Raw genomic sequence first — 15,336 nt, forward strand, 5'->3', positions numbered from 1 at the left:
ACTGAGAGCATAGGGTGAGAGAGAAGAGGGATACCACTAAGTTGGACACTTGCAGGAGAGTATAGAAAGATCAAGGCAGGCAGGTAATTCAGTATGAATAGTACAACAAGGAGCTTGAATTGAGATGAGACTGGAAGAAGCAGACCAGAGACAGGCTATAGTAGCCCTTTAATACTTTGCAACAGTTTTTTTTTCTTTTTTTAGGGCCACACATGGGGAATATGGAAGTTCCCAGGATAATGATCAGATTGGAGCTGCAGCTGCCAACCTACGCCACAGCTCACAGCAACACAGGATCCTTAGCTCACTGAGCAAGGCCAAGGAAGGAAACCACATCCTCATGGATACTAGTTGGGTTCATTACCCCCAAACCACAATGGGAACTCCAAAACCAAGTTTTTTTTTTTTTAGCCTTTTGGTTTTCAGTTTTTCACATTAGCATCTCTGGCAACACTAGGAAGGATGAGTTCAAGGATGACCAGTTAGGCAGTTATGGCAATAGATTTGTGAGAGTGATAAGGGTCTTGAACAGTGGGCATGATAGGAAGGGAGTTAGATTCTGACTCCTTAATTTTTTTTTGAGATAAAATTTACATAACATAAAATCCACTATGTTAACAACTTTAAAATACAAAATTCATTGCTGATTCCTTTTAAAAGTAATCTATCCCCTGCTAAGCTCTTTTGCTTCTAGTTTAGTAAGAGTATAAATGAATAAATATTTTAAGTTGTAGAAATACTAGTTTTCAAAAATCTTCATTTAATTAAAAAAGAATAAGTAGTCATTGTAGAAATTTAGACAATACCAGCACGTAAGATAAAAAGTTAAAGTGTTCTGGAGTTCCCGTCGTGGCACAGTGGATAATGAATCTGACTAGGAACCATGAGGTTGCAGGTTCGATCCCTGGCCTTGCTCAGTGGGCTAAGGATCCGGCGTTGCCGTGAGCTGTGGTGTAGGTTGCAGATGCGGCTCGGATCCCGCGTTGCTGTGGCTCTGGTGTAGGCTGGCGGCTACAGCTCCGATTAGACCCCTAGCCTGGGAACCTCCATATGTCATGGGAGCGGCCCGAGAAATGGCAAAAAGACCAAAAAAAAAAAAAAAAAGTTAAAGTGTTCCCCTAATAAACAATCTCAACTACCTAGAGACAGACACTGTTCTATATCCTTACAAAGGTTTCTTTCTCTATATATATACACTCACATATAGGTTTTTTTTTAGCATAAAAGGTTTCTAGAATATAAAATTGTGTATTGCTCTACCTCTTGTTTTCTACATTAAAAGTGGCTTTGAATCCTCCTTAAAAAGTACATGAATTTCTAGTTCAAATGTATGAGCCTGCTCATTTCACCATATCTTCTAAAATTGATATTTTTAATTTTACTTTTGCCAATCTAATAAGTAACTCATTTTAACTTGCTAGCTTATTTTTTTCTCTTGTGGAATAGTACAAATATTCAGAAACAGAGAAGGTAGGTTCTTTTAAAATTCAGCGCAACTTGACAAGTATCTGAGATGTTTAAATGGTATCTTTTTAAAGTGTGTGTACAGGTATTGTGTACTAAAGGAAGCACGGGATGACAGGAAATAGCATAACACTGACCTACCTAGGATTTTAGTCCTTGTTCTGCAACTGTTAACTGTGTAAGCTTAGGACTTGGGTTTCCTCATTCATAAAATTATAGAGCATAAATAATTGCTAGTAATCTTTAAAGCTCTAAGAGCATACGGCTCTAAGTAACAAATGTTTCAAAACAATGTTAAAATTTCCCAGTTAGGATTGCTTAATGGTGACTAAAGAATATTGTCTCCTCTACTCGCCAAAGCCAGTAAATTCCACAAGACGGGATCTTAGTTTGGTTAATTTATGTACACTAAGCTCCTAGAACAGTGCCTGGCACGCCTGATATTTAGTAAATGAAAATGGTTTAAGAGTTTCACTCTGGTAAATTGCTTCGAATCAATTATTTGGGAAAAAAATAGCATTATCTTTGCTCTTCAGTTTAATCCTCTCATTCCTGAAGTGAAAACGCTCAAAACTATATAGCTCTTACACGTCTAAAAGGGAGTTACATCTACTGACAGCAGAAAGACTCAGATATTCTACCCCATGGCCCTAACGTCGAACTTCCCTCCACCACCTGACGGGGCCCATACTCAAATGAGTGGCAAAACTAGCAGCTATGTACATCCACAGGCCTAAAGAAGCCGGGCTATCACCTTCTCCACCCTACTCTCAGACTCTTCAATCCCAGAAGACAAGGTGTTACAGTTTCTTTTCTCGCGAACCCCACAACTCCAAAAACGGCGGAAGTGGAGCTATCAAAGACACAGAACCAGCAGAAAAAAGGGATCGGAAAGGAAAAAACAGACCACCTCAAGCCCCACTCGTTGGGAAAAGCCCGTGTTGCAGGAAATAGCGTCCTCACCTCCTTCTTCCTCTGGGCAGAGGCTGAGGGAACCTGGTAAACGAGCAGCAGTGCCATCGCCATGGTCGCAGAAACACACCACATCCACCTACGCGCTGCCATGTTCTCTTTTCCGCCTTGTTCGCTTCTCTGCCTCCTAGAGGGGAAACTTTCCCGAGGCTGGGTCTGAGGGTTGGGCGTGAGAACAGGCAAACCGCCTTTGCCCCTCCTCATTGGTCCAGCTCAGCCCCGCCCCTAGTCCCCTCATATCACGTCACAGAACTTTACAGCTAGACGCCCACTAAAAAAAGGTTCACTTCTAATTGGTCTCCGTTGGCCAGTAGAAAAAGGATAATCTGGAGGTTTTTCATTGGTCCGGTAAGGATGATGGACCGCCCCTTTCCTTAGACGTAAAAATGGCGCGCTTAGCGGCTTTTCAAACGCGCGTGCGCAGTTGTGAAGCGTTGAGGCTTTTCCGAGTTCAAGATGGCTAAAGGTTGCTGAAACAATCTTCCCCAGAGACTCATTTAGAATTCTTTGGAATCCACCTCTTTTGCCCAGTATTCAATAAAATTGGAACTAGCCACGTGACAGAGCTATTTAAGTCCCTCATTCGGCCTCCAAAATATTTTTTAAAACGGGAAAAGCAGGAGTTCCCGTCGTGGCGCAGTGGTTAACGAATCCAAATAGGAACCATGAGGTTGCAGGTTCGATCCCTTCCCTTGTTCAGTGGGTTAAGGATCCAGCGTTGCCGTGAGCTGTGGTGTAGGTTGCAGACGCGGCTCCGATCCCCCGTTGCTGTGGCTCTGGTGTAGGCTGGTGTCTACAGCTCCCATTCGACCCCTAGCCTGGGAACCTCCATATGCCGTGGGAGCGGCCCAAGAAATGGCAAAAAGACATAAAAAAAAAGGTGGGGGGGAAGCAGGAAAGCAGAAATAATATTAGATTTATTAGGCACGAAGGGATTTAAATTTTCATTATAGAGAGAAAATGCTTTTTTAAAAAGAATTGTCATTTGTTCAGGGGATGGATGCAAAACTAAGGTTGTAAGAAAGCACTTATGTCTTTTTAAAGTTTTGTGTCATAATTGATTTTTGTTAAACATCCAGTTACCTTATCTAAAAAAATAATAAAAGTCCTATATAGTAGAAGTTTCCTGTCTGGCCCAGTTCTGTTTATCATATGTAAAACTAGGATGACTTTGGAGTTCCTGTTGTGGCTCAGTGGTTAACGAATCCGACTAGAAGCCATGAGGTTGAGGGTTCGATCCCTGGCCTTGCTCAGTGGGTTAAGGATCCGATAACCTGTGGTGTAGGTCGCAGGCGAGTCTTAAATCTGATGTTGCTGTGGCTGTGGTGTAAGTGGGCGGCTGTAGCTCCAATTAGACCCGTAGCCTGGGAACATCCATATGCCTCCTCCAGTGCTGCCTTAAAAAGCAAAACAAACAAAAAAACACCAGTTTGTATAGTTTTGCCTTTTGGAATGAAGTTAATTTTTTTTTTTTTTTGCCTTTTTAGGGCCGAACCAGTAGCATATGGAGGTTCCCAGGTTAGCGGTCCAATTGGGGCTGTAGCCGCCAGCCTGCACCGAAGCACCACAATTCAGGGGAACGCCAGATCCTTTACCCACTAGCGAGGCCAGGGATCGAACCCAAGTCCTCATGGATACTAGTCAGGTTCGATAACCGATGAGCCAATGGGAACTCCATTGTTAATATTTTTAAGATTAAATATGGAGTTCTTGTGGCACAGTAGGTTAAAGATCCAGTGTTGTCACCGCAGGGGCTTGTGTAGCGGAACACCCTACTTTGATTATATACCATTAGTCTAAAGGAAAAAAAAACTACAAGCAAATTTTAAACTCTAAGTAGGTTTTTCATAGTGATATGAATATAGCAATTCTGAAAATATACTGTTTGTAATGTAATATGTAAAAATATTGATATCAAGAGCCAGGATTCTCACTGTGGAAGAAGGGAGATACAGGGAGTTCCCTGCTGGTGTATCAGGTTAAAGATCCAGTGGTGTCACTGCTATGGTTCAGGTCACTGCTGGTGCACAGTTTTAATCCCTGGCCTGGGAACTTCCATATGTCATGGGCAAGGCCAAAAAAAAAAAAAAAAGGGGGCGAGGGAGATACAAATATTTTTTTTCTTTTTTTCTTTCTTTTGTCTTTTTTTTTTTTTGTTGTTGTTGTTGTTGTTGCTATTTCTTGGGCCGCTCCCGCGGCATATGGAGGTTCCCAGGCTAGGGGTTGAATCAGAGCTGTAGCCACCGGCCTACGCCAGAGCCACAGCAACTCGGGATCCGAGCCGCATCTGCAACCTACACCACAGCTCACGGCAACGCCGGATCGTTAACCCACTGAGCAAGGGCAGGGACCGAACCCGAGACCTCATGGTTCCTAGTCGGATTCGTTAACCACTGCGCCACGACGGGAACTCCGGGAGATACAAATATTAAATGAGGGAAAATATAAAAGCAATTCTGGGGGTTGGACTAGATTGAAGGTATTAGCATAACTTTGTCTTTTATAGCATATATTTCTAGTTCTATTCACTGAAAGGACTAGAAGCAATGACACTCCAAATTCAAAGAACAAATCTAGAGCCAAATCTAGGTTGCTAAATGCCAACCCTAAAAGATATTAGGGCTCCTTAGGCAAATGGCTGATTCCAGTGCTGGGTAGGGAAAATAAAAGGTGAGCCTGGGAGTTCCTGTTGTGGCTCAGTGGTTAATGAGCCTAACTAGTATCCATGAGGACGTGGGTTCTATCCCTGGCCTTGCTCAGTAGTTTAAGGATCCAGCGTTGCCCTGAGCTGTGGTGTAGGTCACAGACAGCTCAGATCTGGTGTTGCTGTGGCTGTGGCATAGGCCAGCAGCTACAGCTCTGATTTGACCCCTAGCCTGGGAGCCTCCACATGCCACAGGTGCAGCCCTAAGAAAAAAAAGACAAAACAAAACAAGATGAGCCTGCAATATCTTGTGTCAGAAAATAAAGATGTGCTCAAAATAAATGTCGGAGATATGTCAAAAAAAAAAAAAAAAGGCATGTAAGCCAGCTTGAAGAGGATTGTAGTGATCACACCTCAGACTATAGAGCGTTCAAATAAATCATTATAGCAATGGATTATAACTTATAGAATACATGAATCCACACTGATAACGAACAAATAAGCAGAGGAAAAGATAAAATTCCTCCTTATAGTAGAACACCCAGTATTAAATACAGAAGGTATGGTAAAGTTAGAAAATCACCATTTTGCCACCAGCCAGAATGGCCATCATCAAAAAGCCTACAATAGATGCTGGAGAGGGTGTGGAGAAAAGGGAACTCCATTACGCTGTTAGTGGGAATGTAAATTAGTGCAACCATTGTGTAAAACAGTATGGAGATTCCTCAGAAAACTAAACATAGAACTACCATTTGATCCAGAAATCCCACTCCTGGGCAGCTATCCAGAGAAAACCATGATTCGAAAAGATACATGTACTCCAATGTTCATTGCAGCATTATTTACAATAGCCAAGACATGGAAACAACCTAAATGTCCATCGACAGAGGAGTGGATCAAGAAGATGTGGTATGTGCACACAATGGAATATTACTCAGCCATTAAAAGGAAAGAAATAACGGCATTTGCAGCAATATGAATGGACTTAGAAATTATCATGCTAAGTGAAGTCAGTCAGACAGTGAGACGTCAACATCAAATGCTATCACTTACATGTGGAATATATATAAAAAAAGGCCACAATAAACTTCTTTGCAGAACAGATACTGACTCACAGACTTTGGAAAACTTATTGTTTCAAATGAGACAGGTTGGGGGATGCGGGGATGTGCTGGGGGTTTGGGATGAAATGCTATAAATTTGGTTGTGATGATCATTGTACAGCTGTAGATGTAATAAAAATTCATTGAGTAATAAAAAAGAAAAAAGAGAAAGAAAATCACCATTTCGCAACTTTCATACTAATGATTTTAGGCAAAATCATCAACGGATACAAAAGCTAGTGGGTGAAAATTTGATGAAGAACAGGATATACATATAGTCTCAATGTATTCTTGACATTACTAGCTATTTACAGAGAGAAGAGCAGTAACTTTATAGTATAGGAACTTAGAGGCCACTCTTTGGGCCAAATTATTATTTCATTTTATTTTTTGTCTTTTTGCTTTTTCTAGGGCCACTCCCGCAGCGCATTGAGGTTCCCAGGCTAGGGGTCCAATTGGAGCTGTAGCCACCGGCCTACGCTAGAGCCACAGCAACTCAGGATCTGAACCACATCTTCGACCTACACCACAGCTCACTGCAATGCTGGATCCTTAACCCACTGAGCTGAGTAAGGGCAGGGACCGAACCCGCAACTTCATGGTTCCTCGTCGGATTCATTAACCACTGCACCACAACGGGAACTCCTGGACCAAATGATTAACGTTGGCATTATAAATAATGAGACAAGAGCTTTTGTGCCTGCCCTCTGGCAACTCTCACAAGCATCCTATCTTAATAAATCTATTTCTTGCCTATCAAAAAAAAATAATGAGACCATCTAATTTTTTTTTTTAAGAGCCACATCCGAGGCACAGGGAGGTTCCCAGGCTAGGGGTCGAAACAGAGCTGTAGCTGATGGCTTACACCACAGCTTTAGCAATACCAGATCCGAGCCACATCTGTCACCTACAGCAGAGCTCATGGCAACGCCAGATCCTTAACTCACTGAGCCAGGCCAGGAACTGAACCTGTGTCCTCATGGTTACTAGTCAGGTTTGTTTCCACTAAGCCAGGATGGGAACCCTGAAACAATGTAATTTTATAGGCTTTCTGATAAGATGCCCTAAGAAGACAAATCCGGAGTTCCTGTTGTGGCTCAACTTGAAATTTTCTCAAAGTTAAAAGCTAAGCAAATTAGTACATAGTAACAGGAAACAAAAAAATTAAACGAGAAGGAAGTTTGGAGGAAATGGAACGCACAGCTAGTGGGGAGAGAGATACATGCTCAAGCCTCTGAAACACTATCTTAAAGTTGGTGCTTTTGAAGACTTCAATCTAAGATTAGTGTCTCGGCTCTCCTGGAATACATCCCTAAACCTGACTTCAAGGCAATGGGTTCTTTCATTCTTCAGTTAATACCCAGAAACTTCATTTATAAAGCGCGAAACTACATTTCCCAAAAGGCCTTTATCTTTCGGTGTTGTAAAGAGGACAATTTCTATAGGCTCTTTATAGGTCTCGCGAGATTGGGTCAAATCTCTTTGAGTGCAGCCGAAAGCCATTTTGTCTTTCAGGGTTCTTTGCAAGGGTACTGGACGCGTAGTTGCAAGAAGCTAGCGGTTGCAGCAGATTTGTCTAAAGCTTCACGATGTTTCCCTTGGCCAAAAACGCACTAAGTCGTCTCAGAGGTGAGAAAGAATTGTGAGCTAATCATTTCCAATGGCCTTTTATCCATTTGTCCTCGTGGGTCTTCCGCGCGCCCTTTCCTTCCACCTGCATCCCGACCTTATAATTCTAAATGGCAATCTCTTACCTCGTTCCCAGTAATTGGGAAGTTGTCCTCAACATTATCCTAATCATTCAGCGTTTCTGTTTCGGTTCCTAGCTTTTTCTTACTGGCGTCGTAATCTAACTGCTTTTTTGTTATTCAGTAACCTACAATTTCAGGGGACACGTTTGGTGAACACTTCATGTTCGTTAAGTCATTTCGTAAATTTTACTTTTGGGGATACATATACCTGCAAATAGAAGAGCCTTTTCTCCAAATCCTGGTTTCATTGCAGGGAGGTAAATGGTAGCCTTGCAGCTCTTATGTTATTTGTGGGTTATTAGCTAAGTAATTGTGGTCATTTTTTTTTTTTTTTCCTTATCTAGAAGTTAGGCAGGTACGGGGGAATTTTGAGACTAGCATTATGTATTGAGAAGGCACTAGAAGGAAATAGAAAAGTATTTTCCATACATGATTTGCTCTGAAGGTGACCTTGAATACGTGAGTAGTTCTACAATGAAAATGACCATAAGCAATTACCATTTAGCTTCTTCAGCCATCTTTTTGTTTTTAGTTGGAGTCATTGGAAGTATTACTAGATTTGTGTTCTAAACATAAAAATACCTGTGAGAATAAGCAAAAAATAATTACCTGAATGGCTTTTCATTTTCCAAAGGCCATGAGTATTGTCTCTTTCACTTTGGGCATTTAATCTCTCTAAACTTCATTTTCCTCCTTTGTAAAATAGAGGCTTAGTAAATAATACCTACCTCGGAGTTGTTGAGGATTATGTGAGATTACCAATAGATGGTAACAACCATTTCTTCTCACAGAGAAGCGGTCTAAAGTCCATTTAGGTGACCTGAATGTTGAGGTCATGAGGTGGTGTGGAATTGCTTGGTAATGTTATTTTCTTTACTCTTTGAGCAGGTAGGGCTTGGTACCTCACGATAGGGGGTTTGGGGTTTTTTTTCAATGAAGTTCACATACTTAGTTTTTAACTTCTCTAGAGCAGAATATATTGTGAAATTTTTGTAAATTTGCTCATCTTAAATGTGGCTAAATGTGAAAAAAAACTGTAAGGCACTTAGGAAAAACCATTAATGGTCAAACATTGGCTGTTGCTTTAATACATTTTTCATTATACTTAAGTACCTTTTGAGACTCTAAAACAATAAAGACTTGCTACTTAGATTGGGGGAAGAAAAAAAATACAGCTGTAAATAGCATTTTCCAGTCTTGGCTTTTTCCCAGGCCTTTCTAAGTGCCTCTAGAGGCACTTTTAATGTTGTCATTCTGCTCAAAAACTTTTACCTCTAACAAAAAAGTAGCCCCCCATGAACCTTTCTTGTTTTAAATCCTGTTTACTTGTCAGTACACCTTGTCATTCAAACATAAGTGGCTTTCTAGTACTCTGGATTTTCTATGTTTGCCTTTTTTCAAATTCCCCTTTTTCACATCTCAAATCCTACCTGCTATTCAAAGTGCTTAGCTAGTAGTTCCCATCCTGGTGCAGTGGTTAGCGAATCCGACTAGGAACCCTGAGGTTGTGGGTTCGATCCCTGGCTTTGCTCAGTGGGTTAAGGACCCGGCATTACTGTGAGCTGTGGTGTAGGTTGCACACGAGGCTCGGATCCCACATTGCTGTGGCTGTGGTATAGGCTGCCAGCTACAGCTCTGATTAGACCCCTAGCCTGGGAACCTCCATATGCCACAGGAGGGGCCCTAGAAAAGGCAAAAAGACAAAAAAAAAAAATTCCAGAAGAATTGTATAATGAACACCAACATACCCACCACATAGATATTTTGCTGTATTTGTTTATGCCTTATCTATCCATCTTTCCATTCATTTTATTTTGAAGCATTTCAAAGTATGCTACTTTGCTCTTAGCTGCAATATGTTTTAACATATTATTGTACTGCATAATACTCTAGAGTTTATTTCTTGGCTTTCCTGAGTGGCAGTATCAGTTACACATGTTCTCTTTTCCTGATAATTGATAGATGTGCTCCTGTGTTTTTTTTTCCCCCTTTAAGTTCGAAACATTCAGCAAACAATGGCAAGGCAGAACCACCAGAAGCGGGCACCTGATTTCCATGACAAATATGGTAATGCTATATTAGCTAGTGGAGCCACTTTCTGTGTTGCTGTATGGGCATATGTAAGTACTATTGATTGATAATCTGTTTTAGATGTTTTTTATTCCCATTTAGCTCATATACTCAAAATGTTTTTACTCGGTAGTTTACATTTCTAGTTGGAGGGCTTTAGAGATTTTCTAATGTAATTACTCATCTGCAGAAATTTCTTGCTCAACATTGAGCATTCATTCATTATCTGTTCTTTTTTTTTGCTTCTTTTTTTTTGTCTTTTTGCTATTTCTTGGGCCGCTTCCGTGGCATATGGAGATTCCCAGGCTAGGGGTCTAATTGGAGCTGTAGCCGCCAGCCTATGCCAGAGCCACAGCAACGCGGGATCCGAGCCACGTCTGCAACCTACACCACAGCTCACGGCAATGTCAGATCCTTAACCCACTGAGCAAGGGCAGGGACTAAACCCACAACCTCATGGTTCCTAGTCGGATTCGTTAACCACTGCGCCACAACGGGAACTCCTGCTTTTTTTTTTTTTTTTTTTTTTAAGGGCCGCACCCACAGCATATGGAGGTGCCCAGGCTCGGGATCAAATCGAGCTACAGCTGTATCACAGTCACAGCAGCACCAGATCTGAGCCACATCTGCGACCTATACCACAGCTCATGGCAATACCGAATCTTTAACCCACTGATCGAGGCCAGGGGTCAAACCTCAGTCCTCGTGGATGCTAGTCAGATTTGTTTCCAGTGAGCCATGGCAGGAACTCCTTGTTATCTGTTCTTAACATTTCCAGTAGGAAGTTACTTGGTGGATCACAAGGTAGTGATCCTTTCTATAGATGTGTAGCTGTTAAAAGGATTTTAAAGTTTGTTAAAATCTGCCTTTTTTATAATATAAAGGTAAAATTACCCATCATTCCATTGCAACATAGAAATCCTGATATCATTTCCATGTATCAACCATTAGGTATTTTAAATTTTAAAAAATTATTTATTTATTTACTTATTGATTGGCTGTACTGCACCTGTGGCATGTGGAAGTTCCCTGGCCAGAGATCGAATCTGTGCCACATCAGTAACAATGCTGGATCCTTAACTTGTTGAGCCAACAGGGAACTTAAAGATACTAGAAAATCATGTCACTTGAATCTTAAATATTTCAGTTCTGTCAATCTTTTCTTTCTTTTCTTTTCTTTTTTTTTTTTAGGGCGGCACCCAGTGTACATGGAAGTTTTTGGGCTAGGGGTCAAATCAGAGCTGCAGCTGCTGGCCTGTTCCAAAGCCACAGCAATGCCAGATCGGAGCTGTGTCTGCAGCCCACACCACAGCTTATGGCAACACCAGATACTTTAACCCACTGAGTGAGTCCAGGGATCGAACCCACATCCTCATGGATACTAGTTGGGTTCTCAGCCCACTGAGCCGCAGTGGGAACTCCGCTGAATCAGTCTTTTCAAATTCCACTCTCAGGGAGTTTCCGTTGTGCAGCAGAAACAAATCTGACTAGTATCCATGAAGATGTGGGTTCGATCCCTGGCCTCCCTCTTTGGGTCAGTAACCCGGCATTGCTGTGAGCTGCGGTGTAGGTCGCAGAGGTGGCTTAGATCTGGTGTTGCTGTGAGCTGTGGTGTAGGCTGGAGGTGTAGCTCTGATTCGATTCCTAGCCTGGGAACTTCATATGCTGTGGGTGCAGCTCTAAAAAAAAAAAAAAAAAAAAAAAAAATTCCACCCTCAGAACTGAGTACAGTATTTCTGATGGATGAGATAAAAAGTGATTTGCTTTTAATATTTTAGTTTTTTTACATCTTACATTTAACAGTCTACTCACCAGTCACTGTACTTGCTGGTTAAAAATAGGAGTGTTGAAGTTATACGAAACAGGAGTTCTCGTCATGGCTCAATGGTTAATGAACCTGAATAGCATCCATAAGGATTTGGGATCGATCCCTGGCCTTGCTCAGTGGGTTAAGGATCCATCGTTGCCATGAGCTGTGGTGTATGTAGATCGAAGACTCGACTCGGATCCCTTGTTGCTGTTTCTCTGGCGTAGGCCAGCGGCTACAGCTCAGATTGGACCCCTAGCCTGGGAACCTCCATATGCCGCAGGTGTAGCCCTAAAAAGATATGAATCAGGAGTTCCGGTTGTGGCATAGTGGAAATGAATCCGACTAGTGTCCATGAGGATGCGGGTTTGATCCCTGGCCTTGCTCAGTGGGTTGGGGACCTGTGTTGCCGTGAGCTGTGGTATGGTTTGCTGATGAGGCTTGGATCCCTAGTTGCTGTGGCTGTGGTGTAGGCCAGCAGCTGTAGCTCTGATTCTACCCCTAGCCTGTGAATCTCCATATTCCTCTGGTGCAGCCCTGAAAAGACACAAATAAATAAATAAAAGGTATGAGTCAACCCTTGCCTTGTTAATCAAAAATACTTTATTAATAGGCCTTTCCTATTTTTGTTTTGATCTTCCTGAAATCAGATATATGATTAAAATAAATGCATGTTCTTAATTAGAAGAGTAAACAGATGAACAGATGTGTGATCAGGAGCAGTTTTGGGAGGTGAAGAGCTCCTTGATGAAAGAACATTAGAGAACCACTCTTTGGAAGTATTTGGGTAGCCATGGTTGAGTGCAACAGTGTTTTGAGGAGGTAGTATAGAAGTAAAAATTTGAATTCATTAAGTAAAATTTATTTTTTTATTTTTTTGTCTTTTTTTGCCTTTTCTAGGGCCGCTTCTGTAGCATATGGAGGTTCCCAGGCTAGGGGTCTAATCAGAGCTATTGCTGCTGGTCTACACCACAGCCACAGCAATGCCGGATCCTTAACCCACTGAGCAAGGCCAGGGACCGAACCTGCAACCTCATGGTTCCAAGTTGGATTCGTCAACCACTGCGCCATGACAGGAACTCCCTCATTAAGTAAAATTTAAAATTTAGTTCAGCCATACTAGCTTCATTTTGGTTGCTCAATAGCTATATGTGACTAGTGGCAATTGTATTGTACAGTGCAGATGTAAAACATTTCCTTAGGGGTTCTCTTGTTGCACAGTGGGTTAAGGATCCCATGTTATCACTGTGGGTGTGTTGGTTCGATCCTGGCCTGGGATCTTTTTTGGCAGGTGCAGCCAAAAAAGAAAAAAAATTTCCTTTCTGGAATTTGTTTGTTTCTTTTTCTAGCGCCACACCTGTGGCACAAGGAGGTTCCCAGGCTAGGGGTCTAATCAGAGCTACAGCTGCTGGCCTTACACCACAGCCATATCAGATCCGAACAGTGTCTGTAACCTATACCACGGGTCATGGTTCCTACACAGATTCATTTCTGCTGCGCCATGACGGGAACTGCCTTTTTTTTTTTTAAAGACACAGTGGAAATAGCTTGCTTATTTATTTATTTATTTATTTATTTATTTTTGCTTTTTAGGGCCGCACCCATAGTATATGTATGTTCCCAGGCTGACAGGTAGAATTGGAGCTACAGCTGTCAGCCTACACCACAGCTTACAGCAATGCCGGATCCCCGATCCACTGAGGAAGGCCGGGGATTGAACCCTCATCCTCATGGATACTAGTCCTATTCGCTGTGCCACAACGGGAACTCCTGGAAGTTCTATTGAACAGCCCTGATCTAGAGAATAAGAACAGCAATTAGGTTTGGCCTACATGGAGGACACTTATCCCAGGTGACTTTCTGTGTGTTTTTAACCTATAAAGCAGAATACCTCTGTCACTTTTTTTTTCTTTTTTTTTTTTAAATCTACTCAACTCTTTTTTTTAATTTTATTATTATTTTTTTTGTCTTTTTGCCATTTCTTGGGCCACTCCCATGGCAGATGGAGGTTCCCAGGCTAGGGGTCGAATCGGAGCTGTAGCTGCCAGCCTACGCCAGAGCCACAGCAACGCGGGATCCGAGCCGTGTCTGCAACCTACACCACAGCTCACGGCAACGCCGGATCGTCAACCCACTGAGCAAGGCCAGGGATTGAACCCGCAACCTCATGGTTCCTAGTTGGATTCATTAACCACTGTGCCACGACGGGAACTCCCCTCTGTCACTTTTTAAGAAATAGTCTCTAAAGGAGAGTGGACTCTGGTTGAAACATAAAATTGACAGATTTTAATTCTTACAGACAGCAACACAGATTGGAATAGAATGGAACTTGTCCCCTGTTGGCAGAGTCACCCCAAAGGAATGGAGAGAAGAATAATCATCCCATCTGGTTTAATACTGAATTGTTTCAAAACCACCTCATAATTGATGCCAAGTAAAAGCACTGTGTACCCATTAAAATATGGCATGATTGAAGAAATAAAGTATATTTGAAACCTTCATTGTAGGTTTTTCTTTATTCTGTAAATAAAACCAAGGTTTTACTTTTCATTTATGTAACTTTTGTGTTAAGTCAAAACACTGTACAATTTCTTGAATAGCTTTTCTCTATTAAGTAGTATGAAAGGACACTTTGGCTGTCACCTGGAAGTAGACTTTATACTAGGCCGAAATTACAGTTCATGAATAACTGATCATAGTTGCTTTAGGTCATCTTTGAGATTAAAATTTGGTGTCCGTATCTTGGTTATACTTACTTCTTTCAGCCTCTCATTTATGTGTATATTTGGGATAGTCATTTACTCCTTTTTATTCCTACTAAGAGAACTTAAGGTGTCATCAGACCCATGGGAAGAATGGTCCTATCAAATGAACTTCCAGGAAGTCTACACACCACTAAGCTTCTTGGCTCCCTTGGGACATTTATCTTGATTATAGCTTTATATTTTTCAGCATATTTATTTGAAAATTTTATGATGTTATTAAAGTATCTGTCAAGTATAGTGTACTTTCACTTATCTAACTACTTGGACCTCTGCTGTTGGTTTCTGTAGTCATGCCAACTTTTGGATTTTGGATTAACCTGAATTCATTGACATTGGATTTATGTGTAAGGCTAACTTAAGAAAATACAGTATCTATACCATGTGTTTCATTACTTCCTTGGCCAAAGGCTGGGAAGTAAGCCTTATGTAGTGGTTTGTTATAGTAGTCAAGCAAGCAGAAAATGGAATTTCAGTTGTGTAACCTGTCTATATTGACTAAGAGATTTCTAAAATTCACTTAACCTGATATTGTAAGTTATCAGGTAAGTAGCTTTTAGGAATCTCTACATTTACCTGATGTAGATAAGGATTTATACTTGATCAAACATTTAAAAAGTTTACTTATTACATGAAATACTAGAAGAATGCTCTGATTTGTTTTCTCATTAAATGTGCCAAAGACAATTTCATGGTTTAAGTAGGAAAAATGGTTTGAATGTCATTGCAATCTAAGTAGATTACAAGATTAGTAACCATAGTA

General features: G+C 41.3%; 2 protein-coding genes across 2 annotated transcripts in view; one reads left to right on the forward strand and one right to left on the reverse strand.

Annotated features, from left to right (window-relative positions):
* The window catches only part of MAGT1 (magnesium transporter 1), a 61,105-nt gene extending 58,378 nt beyond the window's left edge, over positions 1-2,727 (reverse strand). Inside the window, exon 1 of the mRNA XM_047764897.1 lies at positions 2,428-2,727. Within this exon, the coding sequence (XP_047620853.1) occupies positions 2,428-2,640 (213 nt within the window). The 5' untranslated portion in view covers positions 2,641-2,727. The remainder of the gene's footprint in view (positions 1-2,427) is intronic.
* Positions 2,728-7,652: 4,925 nt separating this feature from the next.
* On the forward strand, positions 7,653-14,312 carry LOC125118684 (cytochrome c oxidase subunit 7B, mitochondrial). The gene is made up of 3 exons (XM_047765440.1): positions 7,653-7,812; positions 9,930-10,054; positions 14,111-14,312. Exons 1-3 carry the CDS (start codon positions 7,773-7,775, stop codon positions 14,186-14,188), a joined length of 243 nt encoding a protein of 80 aa, XP_047621396.1. The 5' UTR covers positions 7,653-7,772; the 3' UTR covers positions 14,189-14,312.
* The last annotated feature ends 1,024 nt before the right edge of the window (positions 14,313-15,336 follow it).

This window comes from Phacochoerus africanus, chromosome X (assembly GCF_016906955.1).
Source record: "Phacochoerus africanus isolate WHEZ1 chromosome X, ROS_Pafr_v1, whole genome shotgun sequence".
In the NCBI taxonomy this organism is placed as follows: Eukaryota; Metazoa; Chordata; class Mammalia; order Artiodactyla; family Suidae; genus Phacochoerus; species Phacochoerus africanus.